General features: G+C 38.7%; 1 protein-coding gene across 4 annotated transcripts; it reads left to right on the plus strand.

Annotated features, from left to right (window-relative positions):
* The first annotated feature begins 1,225 nt into the window (after positions 1-1,225).
* Positions 1,226-14,123, plus strand: SMIM8 (small integral membrane protein 8). 4 transcript variants are annotated; one of them, XM_030315943.1, is made up of 4 exons: positions 1,226-1,363; positions 10,880-11,010; positions 11,363-11,520; positions 13,656-14,123. In XM_030315943.1, the coding sequence occupies exons 3-4, from the start codon at positions 11,386-11,388 to the stop codon at positions 13,812-13,814; spliced, it is 294 nt and encodes a 97-aa protein (XP_030171803.1). In that variant the 5' UTR covers positions 1,226-1,363; positions 10,880-11,010; positions 11,363-11,385; the 3' UTR covers positions 13,815-14,123. The 4 variants fall into 4 exon arrangements, with proteins under 4 accessions (XP_030171803.1, XP_030171801.1, XP_030171804.1 ...); XM_030315941.1 differs by lacking the exon at positions 10,880-11,010 and having other exon boundaries at positions 1,227-1,363; XM_030315944.1 differs by lacking the exons at positions 1,226-1,363; positions 10,880-11,010 and adding an exon at positions 1,403-1,762.
* Positions 14,124-16,714: the final 2,591 nt, after the last annotated feature.

The following is a 16,714-nucleotide window of genomic DNA, read 5'->3' on the forward strand; positions in this document are numbered from 1 at the left end:
TGTCTTTTTTGATTGATGGCCATTCTAACAGGTGTGAGATGGTATCTCATTGTGATTTTGATTTGCATTTCCCTGATGATTAATGATATCGAGCACCTTTTCATATCACAAACAGCTTTTAAATAAAATTTAACTTATTTTGTCATAATATTGCCTAGTAATACCAGATGGTGATGAACTTTTAGAAATTAAACCTCAAGTCAAATATAAAGTTAATTTGGCTTGAACGAACGAGTTTTAAATTCAAAATTCATCTGCCCAAGCTTTACACAAATCCATGTCCAAATCTGAGCACCTGCTATGTAGGGAAAGGGTTAACATTAGGCAGGGAGAGATAAGGGAACTTCAGGGAGGCAGGCAGCAGACGGGTTGGAGAAAAAAAAGAAAAAAAGATAAACGTATTCAGACCTGCCTGGGCTAGGTGCCATGAGTGGAGGCTCACAAACTTTCTGATTAGGTCCCAATAAAAGGGGACAAAAATCCTCCCTAACTACCCAGTCAAGACCCCTCTCACTCTTGAGAGCTTCATACTTTCTCAATAAACTCACTGCTTTGCTCACTCTCTGTTATCCACCAGATTCATTCTTCCACTCTGTGAGACAAGGACCAGCGTCTCTCCCAGCCTCTTGTAATACTGCTATTCTATTTTGTTTGTTTAATACAACTGCTATACCAACAAACTTTAAAATCGGGAAAGTACGTGCAGACCAACAACCTTATCTATTCTTATCACAACCATAGCTACAAATGTCTTCTATCTTGAAATGTCAAGGCACTAGTAGAACGGCAGAGTATTAACTGCACATTTGAATGACTATGCCTCTAAAATCTGGGCAAGGAGGATACCAAATCCCAGCCTTCTCCCCCGATTCAGAAAGCTTTCCCCTTCCATTAAATAAATGTATATGTTTCTAGGTGATGTCTCCTTTTATTTATACAAAACACAGACACATGAAACTGGAAGGTTATTTGAACCGTAGGAGGCTGAAAACTAAAGGTAAAAAAGGAAGACGCTAAACACGCCCCTTGCAAACTCCAGCAGGCAAATCCGCAGGCGGCCCCAGGGCGTAGGAGGTACCCAAGCAGGGCTGGCCTGGGTCCCACAGTCCACGAGCCTAGGCGTCACAGCCTCCAGGCTGTAGGGGCCGCTGTGGCGCTGAGCCGGCTGGGCGCGCTGGGCCGCTCTCTCCCGCAGACAGAGACGAGGCGGAGCGAAGAGGGAGTAGGTGACCTCGGGGCAGGTGTTCGGCGGCGGGTGACCGGTGGCGGGGCCGCGGGCTGCCTGCAGAAACAGGACGGCAGCCCCACCGCGCGCTGGTGCCAGGTCTTGGCGGGCCCGGCCGCCCTGCGGCCTTACTCCCAGGTGCGTTGGACCTGACGGCGTTCTCCCGAGCACCCCGACCCCTCGGCACTCCGTGGGCGCTCTGAGCGGTCTCGGGGATCTGTGGCCCCACAGGACCTATTTCCCGCCCCTTACGTGCTAGGAGCCCGGGCCTCTGGTCAGTGCCCTATCCATGGACACCTCCACCCCAAGAACCCTCCCATTTCCTGTACAGTCACTTGGTGTCCCTGCTCACCAAACTCCTGTTTCGGGGGAAATGGTGTTGTAATTGTTTTCACTGGAGGTGCTCTTTCCTTTAGTAACTGTGTTAAAAAGTCTTATGTTCCACTTTGCAACACCGTGTCTGAAACTTAATTGAATGCAGTTTCTTTTTCTGGAGGCTTCAGATGCATCTGTCTTCGAGAAATAACCAGCTGTAATGTAGGTACCACAGTATGGGGAGGGGAGTAGACCTTAATAATACTTTACAGCCCTCAGATTGTAACTAGGCCATTGTGAAAATCTTTCTCCCTTACTCAGGTAAAGTAAATTCAAGAGATGGAAAGATACTTTTTAAACAGTATTTTTTTTTACACCAAAAACAACAAATACGGAATCCATTTAAAACATTTAAGTGATTGCAATTTTATGTTTCATAATTCTGGAAATAACTTGTAGATGCAACGTCTTATCGATTTTGAAGTAAGGTGAGGTCAAGTGGTGGAATAGGGGTGGGCTTGGACATTGAGAGACCTGGATTATCTTCCTCCTAATGGCAAAGACACAATCTCTTTGGGTCTAGGTTTCTCTGTTAAAAAAAAAAAAAAAAAAAAGAATTGGACTAGATGGTAAGCAGATAATGGCGACGATTTACTGAACATCCGTTATATCCTTTAAAAAAATATTATCTAAAAAAAATGTTATCTCAATCTACAGAGCAGTTCTATGCAGTAAGATAACTTTACCCCTTTAGGTGGAAACTGAGGCCCACAGAGGTTGTCACTTATTCAAAGACCTCCAGCTTATAAATAATAAAGTTGTAATTTGAGGCTATGCTACCTCCCCTCAAGACATAAATCCCTCTGATTCTAACCCAAACTTGTTTATTCTAATTTAAATTATTTTTAAGGTGTTTTGTTCCAGACTTCAAATGTTTTTTCTTACATATTAAGATAGCATGGTATATGAAACTAAAATAACAAGTGTATTTTATATCTCATTATTTTGTCAATTTTATAATTCCCTAAATATTTTTAAATTAATTTGTTTTTAATTTACATCCAAGTTAGTTAGCATATAGTGCAATAATGATTTCAGCAGTAGATTCCAGTGATTCATCCCCTATGTATAACACCCAGTGCTTATCCAAACAAGTGCCTTCTGTAAAGCCCCTTACCCATTTAGCCCATCCCCCCACCCATAGCCCCTCCAGCAACCATCAGTTTGTTCTCTGTCTTTAAGAGTCTCTTGTGCTCACTTTGGCAGCATTTATACTAAAAAAGAATCTCTTATGTTTTGTCCCCCTCCCTGTTTTTATATTATTTTTACCTCCCTTCCTGTATGTTCATCTGTTTTGTATCTTAAATTCCACATATGGGTGGAGTCATATGATACTTGTCTTTCTCTGACTGATTTATTTTGCTTAGCATAATACCCTCTAGTTCTATCCATGTACTTGCAGATGGCAAGATTTCATTCTTTTTGACTGCTGAGTAATATTCCATTGTATGTGTATACCACATCTTCTTTATCCATTCATCCCTCAGTGGACACTTGGGCTGTTTCCATACTTTGGCTATTGTCAGTAGCACTGCTATAAACATTGGGGTGCATGTGCCCCTTCAAAACAGCACACCTGTAACCCTTTGATAAATAGCAGTGCAATTGCTGGGTCATAGGGTAGTTCTATTTTTAATTTTTTGAGAAACCTCCTTAATGTTTTCCGGAGTGGCTACACCAGTTTGCATTCCCACCAGCAGTGCAAAAGAGATCCTCTTTCTCTGCATCCTTGCCAACACATGTTGTTGCCTGAATTGATAATTTAGCCATTCTGACTGGTGTGAGGTAGTATCTCATTGTGGTTTTAATTGTATGTCCCTGATGATGAGTGATGTTGAGCATTTTTTCATGTGTCTATTAGCCATCTGGTTGTCTTCTTTGGAAAAGCGTCTTTTCATGTCTTTTGCCCATTTCTTCGCTGGATTATTTGTTTTTAGGGTGTCGAGTTTGATAAGTTCTTCATAGATTTTGGATACTAACCCTTTATCTGGTATGTCATTTGCAATATCTTCTCCCATTCTGTCTGTTGCCTTTTAGTTTTGTTGATTGTTTCCTTTGCTGTGCAGAAGTTTTTTATTTTGCTGAGGTCCTAGTAGTACATTTTTGCTTTTGTTTCACTTGCCTCCGGAGGCATGTTGAGTAAGAAGTTGCTGTGGCCAAGATCAAAGAGGTTTTGCCTGCTTTCTCCTCTAGGATTTTGATGGTTTCCTGTCTTATATTTAGGTCTGTCCTCCATTTTGAGTTTATTATTTTGGGGTATGGTGTAAGAAAGTGGTCTAGGTTCATTCTTCTGCATGTTGCTGTCCACTTTTCCCAAAACCATTTGCTGAAGAGACTATTTTCCACTGGATATTCTTTTCTGCTTTGTCAAAGATTAGTTGGCCATACGTTTGTGGGTCCATTTCTGGGTTATCATTTTATTTCACTGATCTATGTCTGTTTTTGTGCCAGTACCATACCTTTTTCATGATTACAGCTTTGTAATACATCTTGAAGTCTGGGATTGTGATGCCTCCAGCTTTGGTTTTCTTTTTCAATATTACTTTGGTTATTTGGGGTCTTTTCTGGTTCCATACAAATTTTAGGATTGTTTGTTCTAGCTCTGTGAAGAATGCTAGTGTTATTTTGATAGGGATTTCATTGACTATATAGATTGCTTTGGATAGTATTGACATTTTAACAATACTTGTTCTTCCAGTCCATGAGCATGAAGTATTTTTCCATTTTTTTGTGTGTCTTCTTCAATTTCTTTCATAGGCTTTCTATAGATTTCATTGTATAGATTTTTCATCTTTTTGGTTAGGTTTATATAATTCCCTAAGTGTTGAAGGAAAGGCTCTGATTATTGCTAAGGTTCCTTCTCACTAACATGCTGTAATTCTGATAATTCTGTTTTGACATCTCCTATTGAGATGCTGATTTCAAAAATGAATACCTGAAGATTAAATTTTTCCCTAAAGTAACTCATAGTCTTTTTATCTTGGTCTAATTTCCATATATAGTATAATATAGACAGTCATGCCAGTTTTAGGTCAATGAATTGTTTTATGTCAGTTGCCAGATACATTCTGGATCATTCCCCTGAGGAAGAATTTTGCTAAAGGAAGGAAAATCATCATCAAAAATGACCAGTCCTGGGGCACCTTAGTGACTCAGTCATTTGAGCCTCTGACTCTTGCTTGATCTCAGCTCAGGTCTTGATCTCAGGGTTGTGAGTTCAAGCCCCACATTGGGCTGTGTGCTGAAGCCTACTTAAAACAAAACAAACAAAAAAACGACCAGTCCTGACTCTGTCTAGCACTATCTTGGACTATCTTATACAGCCTCACACATTGTGTATTATTAATTCCAGGAGGGCACCATCCTCACACTTTGAGGTGTGAATGACCCTCATGGAATTGCACCCTTTATCTCCTCATATTTCCTTCACAAGAGGATGGGCAGAAGAAAAAGGTAAAGAACTTTTTAGCAGGGTGGGACATATGAAGTAAATGCAGCTTAATTTACATCATTTATACAGATACGTATGAAAAATCCTACTCTATTTCTTTAAAATTTAGAAACAACAGTTTTTTATCATTTGTCAATAAGGGAACAAGAAATGAGTGATGGAAAAATGAAGAAGAAATAAGAGTAGGGGCTCCTGGACAGATTTCACCAACCAGGGTGGCCCTGTGGATACCTGATTTATGGAGTATTTTCCAAGTGGTCCCATACACAAACTAATCACCAAATTGCTTAGCCAGGAGCAGTGCAATGCCAAGTTTCCATCATCCCTGCCAGACTCTGTGTGTTTGTTTTGTATGATTCCCTTTTTAACACTGTACATGAAATTTCTTCCCTTAGCTTAAAAATAAACCTATCTTGAAAGTGAGTATAACTAGGGGCACCTGGGTGGTTCAGTTGGTTAAGTATCCAACTTGATTTTGGCTCAGGTCATGATCCCATGGTTTGTGAGTTGCAGCCCATGTCAGGCTCTGTGCTGACACTGAAGAGTCTGCTTGGGATTCTCTCTCCCTCTCTCTCTGTCCTCTCCTGTGCTCTCTCTCAAAATAAATAAATAAACTTTTTTTAAAAAAGTGAGTATAGGGGCGCCTGGTGGCTCAGTCGGTTGAGCAGCTGACTTCGGCTCAGGTCATGATCTCGCAGTCTGTTAGTTTGAGCCCTGCGTTGGGCTCTGTGCTGACAGCTCAGAGCCTGGAGCCTGTTTCAGATTCTGTGTCTCCCTCTCTCTGACCCTCCCCCGTTCACGCTCTGTCTCTCTCTGTCTCAAAAATAAATAAACGTTAAAAAAATTTTTTTTTTAAAGTGAGTATAACTAGAGATTGGTCAATATCATATGCAAATAAGCAAGTGCTGGTTACTTGCGGTAGGAAACAAAGAGTAAGGAAAAAAGTTGGAGAAAGTGATGGGAAGACAAGAAGTTCTGAAAGAAGTGTGCTAGATGTTCAATAGATATTTTTGTCTTAAGTACAGTTCATTTGAGTGGTAATGTCCAAATAGATTATTGCTGTGCTTTGAATTTTTGATGAGTTTCGCAGCTTTTAAAAGTGGAATTTATATTAGCTGTGCACTTGAAAATAGCTAGTCAGCTTTTAGTTCTACAGTAAAAGTTTACTTTTGGTGGGGGCGCCTGGGTGGCTCAGTTGGTTGAGCCTCCAACTTCAGCTCAGGTCATGGTCTCACTGCTCATGGTTCGAGCCCCGCATAGGGTTATGTGCTGACCGCTCAGAGCCTGGAGCCTGCTTCGGATTCTGTGTCTCCCTATCTCTCTCTGCTCTTCCCCAGCTCATACTCTGTCTGTCTCTCTCTCTCTCTCAAAAATGAATAAACATTTTATTTATTTTTTATTATTATTTTTTTTAATGTTTATTTATTTTTGAGACAGAGAGAGACAGAGCATGAACGGGGGAGGGTCAGAGAGAGGGAGTCACAGAATCTGAAACAGGCTCCAGGCTCTGAACTGTCAGTACAGTGCCCGACACGGGGCTTGAACTCATGGACCGCGAGATCATGACCTGAGCTGAAGTCGGCCGCTTAACTGACTGAGCCACCCAGGCGCCCCATGAATAAACATTTTAAAAAAATCAATCAATAAAATCCATAAAAAAGTTTACTTTTGATGTAGATATTTGTTTTCCCAAAGAGTTTTGACAATGAACATATCTGTGAATAAACAACTAAGGCTTTATACTCTATATACTGTGCTTATTCAACCAACATATCTTGAATTTCTCCTCCAGCCATGTATGTAGATCTTTGTGGGTCAGGCATGTGAAGAGATTCTAAAGAACTTTACACATGGAAAAGATTTTGTGGTGTTTTGTTTCTTCTATTATATATAACAAATTCTTGGCTACTAAAGCCCATTTTGGCCTCAGTAATCTACATTTTTTATTTAAAGTATAGAAGGTTCTTAAGATTTTTTTGTTAGTTCAATAGATGGTATAAACAAATTCATACAATTTTGGGAGAACTATTGTAACATCTTCAGTGACTGTGGCTCATTAAAAAAACAATAAAATTGAGTTGTCTTTTTTTTTTTTAATGTTTATTTTTGAGAGAGAAAGAGACAGAGTGTGGGTGGGTGGAGGGGCAGAGAGAGAGGGAGACACAGAATCCAAAGCAGACTCCCGGCTGTGAGCTTTCAGCAGAGAGCCCAACGTGGGGCTAGAACTCACGAACCATGAGGTCATGACCTGAGCCAAAGTTGGACGCTTAACCAACTGAGCCACCCAGGTGCCCCAAGCTGTCTTATTTAAAGACTGATATATAATAGAAAATGTTGTCTGATAAAAGGCTGATATATAACGGGAAATGTTACTTATATACTCTGCAGAAAGTATCATAAACAATGGAAATTATGGTATATGAAATCTTTTAAAATACAGCATATAGTGTAGTAGGTAATCCCTTAATTTGTCCCTTTAATAAACACTTCTGGTGGCTTCTAGCCCAGATATATATTTTTTTATGTTTTATTTATTTTTGAGAGAGACACAGAGACTGAACGTGAGTGGAGAAGGGGCAGAGAGAGAGGGAGACACAGAATCCAAAGCTGAGCTGTCAGCCCAGAGCCTGACGCGGGGCTCGAACTCACGATCTGTGAGATCATGACCTGAGCTGAAGTCAGATGGTCAACCGATTGAGCCACCCAGGCACCCCAGCCCAGGTATTCGTTAATTGTCATTTCTGGTAAAAAGTTTAACATACATAGTGCATTGTTAAGGCGAATATGGATGTCTGGAGATTGTAATATAAGGAATACTGCCTTGGTTGCTTATTTCCTTGATTCATTACAAAGGAAACAGGTTCTGCTAAGGAACAGATGAGACCAAGGAATCTTGCAACTAAAATGAAGTCATTACAATTCACGTTAGAACACTCTTAATCTGTAGTTTTTTTTTTTTTAATTTTTTTTTAATGTTTATTTATTTTTGAGACAGAGCATGAATGGGGGAGGGTCAGAGAGAGAGGGAGACACAGAATCTGAAACAGGCTCCAGGCTCTGAGCTGTCAGCACAGAGCCTGACACGGGGCTCGAACTCACGAATGGCGAGATCATGACCTGAGCTGAAGTCGGACGCTTAACCGACTGAACCACCCAGGTGCCCCTATAGTTTTTATAGACATTTCATATAGGTTGAATTTTGGCATCGAACATTACTATATCCCTTTGACTTTAAAATAGTGAAATTTCCCTCCCTCTCTCTCTCTCATTTTTTGGACTTGAGGTAAGTATTGAGTTAATCATCCTCAATTCTTGGCACATTTTCATCAACACAGAGTGTGTGTGATAACTGTGGTCTGAGGGCCCTTCTGTGCTCTACAATATGTGCTGTCTATACCCACCTTCCCCATTACCTTGTTTTTCTTCCCACTAGACAATTTTAAACCATATTCTACTGGTTATCTTTGTTTTAAATACATGCAGCAATTTCTCATTAATTGAAGGAAAATGCCTCTTTGTCAGTTTATGGTTATAATGACTTACCTTTGTATATTTGCTTTTTCAGGCCTTCCTACTATTTTTATCTAATGCCCCAGTTTCAATTAGGGGTATACTGTGAGGCTGTGATTCAGTCCTAACAGTGTGGACATTGTGTTCACTGTTTCCTGCCTCACATTTTTTTATGGGCATGGCTGATTTACAGACTGTAATATCGCTTCCACTTTAATGATTGCTTCTTTCTGATATTTTTTCCCCCACATTACAGTCAATCATGTTATTAGCTTAAGTAGAAACATCACTGGCACCTAGCTTAGGCATCTGGTGACCACCATTTGTTACTTAAATTCTAAATACATTTGCACATACCGTCTACCCTGCTCTCATGGTTGAGAGGGAAAGAAGAAATGTTAGCATTTTTCATAGAAGGAAAAGAAACCAACAGGAGTAGTTTGTTCTCATAAGAAAGGAGGAGTAGCAAAGGAATTTTACATCCCTCCCCCTGTATTGTTGACATTATTGAAAGGTAAGGCCATAAATGAGGAGGAAGTTATAGGGATTCTGGGCCTAACGCAGAAGCATATGCCAAGTCCCCGTTACAGCTGGTTTTGTGTAGTATCAAGAAGTTAATACAGGAAATGGGCATGTCGACGGACCTCCTGGTCAGCAGGAAGCAGTGGATTTTTTGCCACCTTTGGGCATGATGAGTTTCAAGCAAGTGTATGCTGACTGAACAAATACCAGGCATGTTATGGAATTGTTTCAGAAGTTGTCTGTAGTGAAAAAAAACAAAACAAAACACTGTTCTAGTGGAGAAAATGAGTAACTTGCATACAAGAGAAATAAAACAACAACAACAAAACAATTGCTAGTTACAACTTGACTAATGTTTGAAATGCTGATGAAGTGTTCTATGAATTGCTACCTCATATATGTCATGCCCAAGGTGGACTTTGCAAAAGAAGTAAACAAAGACTGATGATTGTTCTATTCTGCTGAATGCATCTTGGACGGAAAAGGTGAGACTACTTGTCATTGGCAAGTAGTTTACCTTCAGTGCTTTGGAAATGCTCATTTGCTCCCCTATGATTACCAAGCCAGTTCATATACCTATAGGATGAGACATTTATTTAATGAATGAGAAATGCTGGCAAGAGAATGAAAGGAGCAAAATACAATATCCTCCTGCTGATAGACAGTCGGTTGCTCTGCCTACAACACACTCCTATGCTTAGATGATGCATGTGTTGAGTTTTTCCCATTGAACTGCACAGCCATTCTACACCCATAAGATGGGGGTTAATTTTCACAGTGAAAGCACACTGCTGAAACAACTCTTTCTAAATCTGGATGATGAAGGGAAAACTGTGAAAATAAAATGAAGCAAGCTATTGGCATGATTGCTGAGACCTGGTGGTCTGTAGAGCCATCCACATAGTGAAATTTTGGGAATTTTGGGAAACTCATCTCCCAGACCAGTTTGATTTTAAAGACTTTGTGGCTAGAGATAGCAGTTGAACTATGAACTATTTTCCAAGAGTTAGCAAATCCTAAAATTGATATATGAGTGCTAAGTAATATCAAAGTGGAACCAGAAAGTGATGTTGAATATCGTGACAACAATGAAAACCATCATCCAGTGGATGAAGGAATAGGAAACAGCGAACATTTTAGAAACCCTAGCAAGTATAGAAAGCGTTGAGAAGTCCTTTCCCTTCAAGTAGGTGTTCCTGATGAGGTGTTTATGCAATTAAATGGTATAGATGAACTAACCACTTCAACAAAGACAGTTTTGAAAAAACTGAACTAATTTTCTCCATAACTAATAAAGTTGCAAAAATATTGCCTTTATAAAGCCTGTAAAATGGAAGACTTAAAGAATGCTTGTATGAACAAAGCCCCAGTGAGTGTTTAAATGTGAATGTTTGACTCTTGTTTCATAACATTTACTGTATGGTAGGGTTACAGCATTTCCCCAGAACATTTTATTACATTGTCATTAATTTCCACCTTGGGAAGCTTTCTTTTCCTACCTCTTTCCTTCCAACCCTCCCACACCTCTCCCCAGCATTAGGTGGCAGGAATGATAAGAATAAGCTTTTGCCTAATAGTACCTAGAAGAGAAAAATATTCACAAAATGTTGACACTCCAGCTGGCAGAACCATAAACCAAAAGACACATTGGAATTTAATAGGATAGAGTTAGAGTAATTAAGAGGAAAATGGATATTCACCTTGAGATAGCAGAGCAGTCCTTCCCAAAAGTCACTGACAGGCAAATGAGGAGTGAAAATAGCTACTTACCCTTACTGCTTGGTACTCATGCTTAGGTCGGTCCCCCGGAAGAAGGCTGATGAGCATGGGCCAGGGGTGAAGCTGTAGGAGAAATTGAAAAATGCCACTGTTCTTTCAAAGCTGTTGGAAAGTGAAGAAGAGTGAAAATGGGAGGAAATAAAGAAGGGTATGGATTATCCACTGGCCCCTGCTACCCTTAGCTTCCTCTTTATATAACAGGATACAATGTGATTCAGACCAAGAACAATTCTCCAGGCTTCTGTGAAAGTAGGAACACAACTTTTGCCCACCTGACTTGTTCTAAGAGATCAAAAATAACGATTTTATTAAATAAAATTTAGAGCACCATTTACAAAGTACATGTTATATGAAGTAATAAAATAATGGGCAATCACTCTTGGTATGTATCTGGACTGGAATTCAAAAAAAGGAATGCATGTAGAATGCTTTTTTTTTTTTTTTAAAGAACATTATCAGAAAAACTGTGAAGAAAAAAAAGTCTCTTATTTTACTTCTAGGTAATAAATCATCATTAGTCAAGATGTCTTCAGCACCAGAGTCTCCCGGCTTTAAAAAGGAACCACCCAAAGAGAAAGACTTTAAAAACCCAGGGCTCAGAGGAGTCCGCACGACAACCTTATTTCGGGCTGTGAATCCAGAGCTCTTCATTAAACCCGTAAGAAATATACCTAGGATAAGACATTATGTTCAGTTTAATTAGACTATCAGAAATAGAAAGTGTTTATTTTCCTGTCACATTTGATTGTGTCATGAAAATTTTATGTTGACTAATAAGGCCTCTCTGGTAAAAGCAGGTGAAAGGGAAATCTTAAATGCTATTTCTCTATACATATAAAACTAATTATTTTGAGGTATTTGAGAACTTTAACAGAATACAGTTGCACTTTGATAGGTCAACTTCTCAAATTCCTCTTTAATATTTTATTTTAATAGTTGCACCAATTTGAAAGAAATTTTTATTGTTTGATCAGGTACTATTACATAAATAAGACCTTTCATTGAAATAAAACAAAATGAAAATCTGATCATTTTTATAGACTACAATTCTAGCCTTTATTGTATTTTTACCTAAGGGATATTGCAAGTATGAAAAATTTCAAAACATACACTAGTACACTGTAAGGGAGTTAGCTAATCATTTATATTTTTGTTGCAAATTACTGAATATATTTGACCAGTTTTATTTTAAAATAAATATGAACTTTATTTTTAAATAAATGTAAGTAAAATCAAATTATTATATATTTAAATGTATTGGATTTGGTTAGAATTTTATTTATTCATTCATTTATTTTAAAGAAATCCCATAGACTGAGCTTTTGATTTTAATTTTAATTTTATTTTAGAGAGAGAGAGCATGAGTAGAGGAGAGGGTCAGAGGGAGAGAGAGAGAATCTTAAACAGGCTCCACACTGAGCATGGAGCCTGATACAGGGCTTGATCCCACAACCCAGGGATCATGACCTGAACCGAAATCAAGAATCGGACGCTCAACCAACTGAGCTACCCAGGCACCCTTTGGTTAGCATTTTAGTAAATCTATTTTTAAAATGTTTGTTTATATATTTTGACAGAGAGAAAGAGAGTGAGAGAGAGAGAGAGAGAGAGAGAGAGAGAGAGAGAGAGAGAGAATTCCAAGCAGGGTTCATGCTGTCAGCACAAGCCCCTTGGTTAGAATTTTAATAACATAGTTGCCAGTGTAAACTGTTTTAAAGTTAAACAGGTCAATTTAACAAGCAAGTAATTAAATCAAGGTAGAATGTTTTAAAACCTTTGAACTAATATGTTGTTTTAATTGCCAAGTGCATGTCAAGATTTATAGATTTAAACTGCTTTGAGCTTTTGGCCTTGTTATATGTCCATCCAGATCGAAAAGTTTGACCTTTATTCTTTTGATGATTAAGATTTGAAATAGTAGTAATACAGCAAGTATTACAGAAGCAGAAAATGCTAATTGAAACTTGTATCACTACCACACACTCACACTGACCTAAGAAAGGTTCATTTGGGGAGCATGAACACACAGGAAGATCTGAGTTATAGTATAGACAAAACAAAACATTTCTGTGGAATTGTAAACATCTTTCCTATACTTAAAGGCTTTTTTTTCCCCCAGTGTCAAAGTTATATTGCTTAGTCTCTCAGGGTCTTGGACTTTTCAGCAGTAAATCAAACTTAGTATAGAACAGCATAGTATAGCTATATACTCCAGTCACACAGTTTCTTAAGGTTATACAGTAGGTACCCAGAGGAGAGTGTATGTGTTGTCATTCTTGCCGCACTTAATATAGGACATGAAAATTGAAGGCTTTTTGCAAGTTATCCATGAACTCAGGCAAGAAGAATAGCATGTTATACTTCATTCCTCACTTCTTAATAAGATTAACTAATTGAAGGTTTGCCAGTAGGGAAACTTGAGCCCAGGAAAGTTGAGCAACTTCTCCATGTCACACAGGTAAAAGTGAAAACTTGATCACTAGACCCATTTCTGTGTCTCATTTCCCTCGCCCCTCTCCCAACCACCACCTTTCTGAAGATGCAGGCCTGAGAGGCTGTAGGCAGGAGACAGACTGGAGAGGAGAAGCAAGAGCCTTCTATAATCTCTGAATTATCAGGAGTTGAGTTAATTGAATAAAGAACTGGGTAAATTGTTATAATGGAAAATATCACCATAGGAATGCTAGTATGGCAGTAAAGACTTGGTATGTCAGGAGGAAAGTACAACAGATATTTGGGTCTCCTCAAATGATTAAGTCTTAATGAGGATTTATAATTTCTTTTCTTTGACAGAACAAACCTGTAATGGCTTTTGGACTGATAACCCTTTCCCTTTGTGTGGCTTATATTGGTTATCTACATGCATCCCAAGAGAATACAAAGGATCTCTACGAAGCTATTGATAGTGAGGGACACAGTTATATGAGGAGGAAGACATCTAAATGGGATTGACAGTGCTGGATGCTGCAGACGGAGCTTTGCTAAAGGCTCTGAAATCTTCTAATGGAAGACTTTGTGAGTGCACAGTATCATGCTCCTTGTTCTAGAATGTGTTAATGAGGAAGGAAGGTAGCAGTTGTGAACGGGCCACTAGACTACATCTCATCCTGCAGCCCTTACCCCATTCTTTGTTCACAGCAAGAGTTTCTCAATATTTTTCTTTCATGAAGTCCTTGTATGAAAGTGCCATTAAGAATGGAAGTTGTTTTTGTGAATTAACTTCTATATAATAAAAATATAGTGCCGGTGCTGTTAAATTTGTATGGTATTTTTAATATTTAAGATGAGTTGTGCATTTGCAACTGTTTAAGGGTTTAGTTTTGTTTTGCTGTTTAGAAAGGCATTCATTTTTTCCTGGCATAGAACTTATGTTTATGACAAAAAAAATAATTGTAATTATTATGAAGCATACAGTCAACATTCAAGACAAATAATTTTTTTAATGTTTATTTCTGAGAGAAAAAGAGTGTACGAGTGGGGGAGGGCAGAGAGAGAGACACACAGAATCCAAAGCAGGCTCCAGGCCCTGAGCTGTCAGCACAGAGTGTGATGTGGGGCTTGAACCCACAAACTATGAGATCATGACCTGAGCAGGAGTCAGATGCTTAACCAACTGAGCCACCCAGGCGCCCCCAAGACAAATAATTTTTATAGAGTCACAGATGGCTCGTATATTTTGGTGTTCCATTTCAGCTACTTTGGTCCAGAATTTTATTTCATTTGAAAAGGTAGTCCCACTCAACTACTAAAATAAATAAATGAGAGAATAACCCAATTGGAGCTTTTCTTTGAAAAAAAAAATATATTATACTGAGTTATGATGTTTTTATTTGACTACAACCAAATGTTATCTATTTTAGATTTTGTAAATTAATGTTACAATGATATTACAAACACAAAACCAAATTTTCTTATGGTTATTTTAGAACTAGGACTATCCAACAAATAAGAAAAGAAGGTCTTCTTACTCTCTTGGGTTTACCGCATATAATTCAGATTTGTCTTACAAGGGTTTTGGACCTGTAGCATGTGTAGATTTTTATCTGTTTTCCAAATCACTATAATTGGGGCTCAGTAATAAATCTCATCTATGAAATTTTGTTTCATTTATTATTGCCAAATAACAATAACTGTATAAGCAGAGTTTATCACCATAGTGTGAATTTTTTTAAATTTTTTTATGTTTATTTCTGAGAGAGACAGAGACAGAGTGCAAGTGAAGGAGGGGCAGAGAGAGAGGGAGACACAGAATCCAAAGCAGGCTCCAGGCTCTGAGCTGTCAGCACAGGCACAGAGCCCGTTGCAGGGCTTGAACTCACAAACGGTGGGATCATAACCTGAGCTGAAGTCAGACGCCTAACTGACTGAGCCACCCAGGTGCCCCACCATAGTGTGAATTTTTAATTTCTAGTACTTAATTGTGGTTTGTAAGCTATATGAAAATGTAATTATGTCTTGTCTGTAGATATTAAAGAGATTAAATAACTGAGTTATCTGTATGCAACTAAATCAGAACTTTATTCCTGAGCCCTAAATATTTCTTTGCTATGTCTCTCTATATAGTACACTTCATATAGTTTAAAATGCACTTAAGTAGTGTAAAATGCCTTTTAATTTAAAGTATTATATTTTGCTTTTGGTTTCCCTGTGTACTTTGGCTGTTAAAGAATTAGAATTCTTCTGTTTTCAACTTAGGCATTTAATATTACACCATCGTTTTTTAGAATTTCTCTGTTATTCAGAATAAGTTGTTATTTGTTGGGGGAGATACTGTTTAGGTGAACTATCAAGAGACCATCACAGCACAGAAGGACAGCAGGAAATACAGCAGCCTTCAGCCATGTGACATCTATGTATGGGAATGAACCAAGGTAACAGTGGATTCAGGGAGGCAGGTGCACAGCTGTGAAAAATACTGGGAGCGAAGAATCACACTGAATTTTAGGAACAAGTAACCTAACTATTATACTTATTACATGATGGTTACAAGTTACAGCACAGGCTTTGTGTGTGCAGAGTGTCATAGGCTGCCTGGCTGTGTATTGATGTTCTCATTCATTCTCTGAGGGAAAAATGCCACTTGGACATTGCGTCTAAGAAAGGAATGGTCCAGGCGAGAGATGTACAGCGTTTTGGAATCAGGGCTCAAGTGGTTAAAGGAATGCCTTTCAGTGTGAGAATCTGGTTGAGACTGGGCAAAACTCAGAAACTTAGTAGATTAGGTCTTGAAGCAAGTCTCGATAAGTAAAATATTAATAAGTGGTAAGTGACCTTTTTGCCCAGGGAAGTAATCCATTCTGATAGGAGAGCTATTTGCCCAGAGGAGCAAGCTGTTCAATTGATAAATTGGTTTTCAAGAATTTCCTGAATAAACTGTGAAGTTATTTATTGGTGTAGTCTTATCCTCCATAGGGTAACCAATCTTTTCCAATTTGTTAGGCATGGAGGTGGTTCTTGGGATGCAGGACTATACATTTTAAAACAGGACAACACATTAGTTAACTGTGATTTTAAAAACCAGGCTTATTAATTTTGAGTGCTAATGGAAAGTAACTTTTCCTTTAAGATACTGTGATGTTTCCCAGTTTTATTGCCATGGCACCAAAACATCATGTTTATATGTGAATTTATTGGGGCACCTGGATGACTCAGTCGGTTAAGCATCTAACTTTGGCTCAGGTCAAGATCTCACAGCTCATGAGTTCGAGCCCCATGTTGGGCTCCATGCTGACAGCTCAGAGCCTGGAGCCTGCTTCAGATTCTGTCTCCCTCTCTGCCCCTCCCTTGCTCATGCTTAGTCTCTCTCTCAAAAATAAATAAACATTAAAAAATTTAATTAAAATATATTAATT

The sequence above is a fragment of the Lynx canadensis genome, chromosome B2 (assembly GCF_007474595.2).
Source record: "Lynx canadensis isolate LIC74 chromosome B2, mLynCan4.pri.v2, whole genome shotgun sequence".
Lineage (NCBI taxonomy): Eukaryota > Metazoa > Chordata > Mammalia > Carnivora > Felidae > Lynx > Lynx canadensis.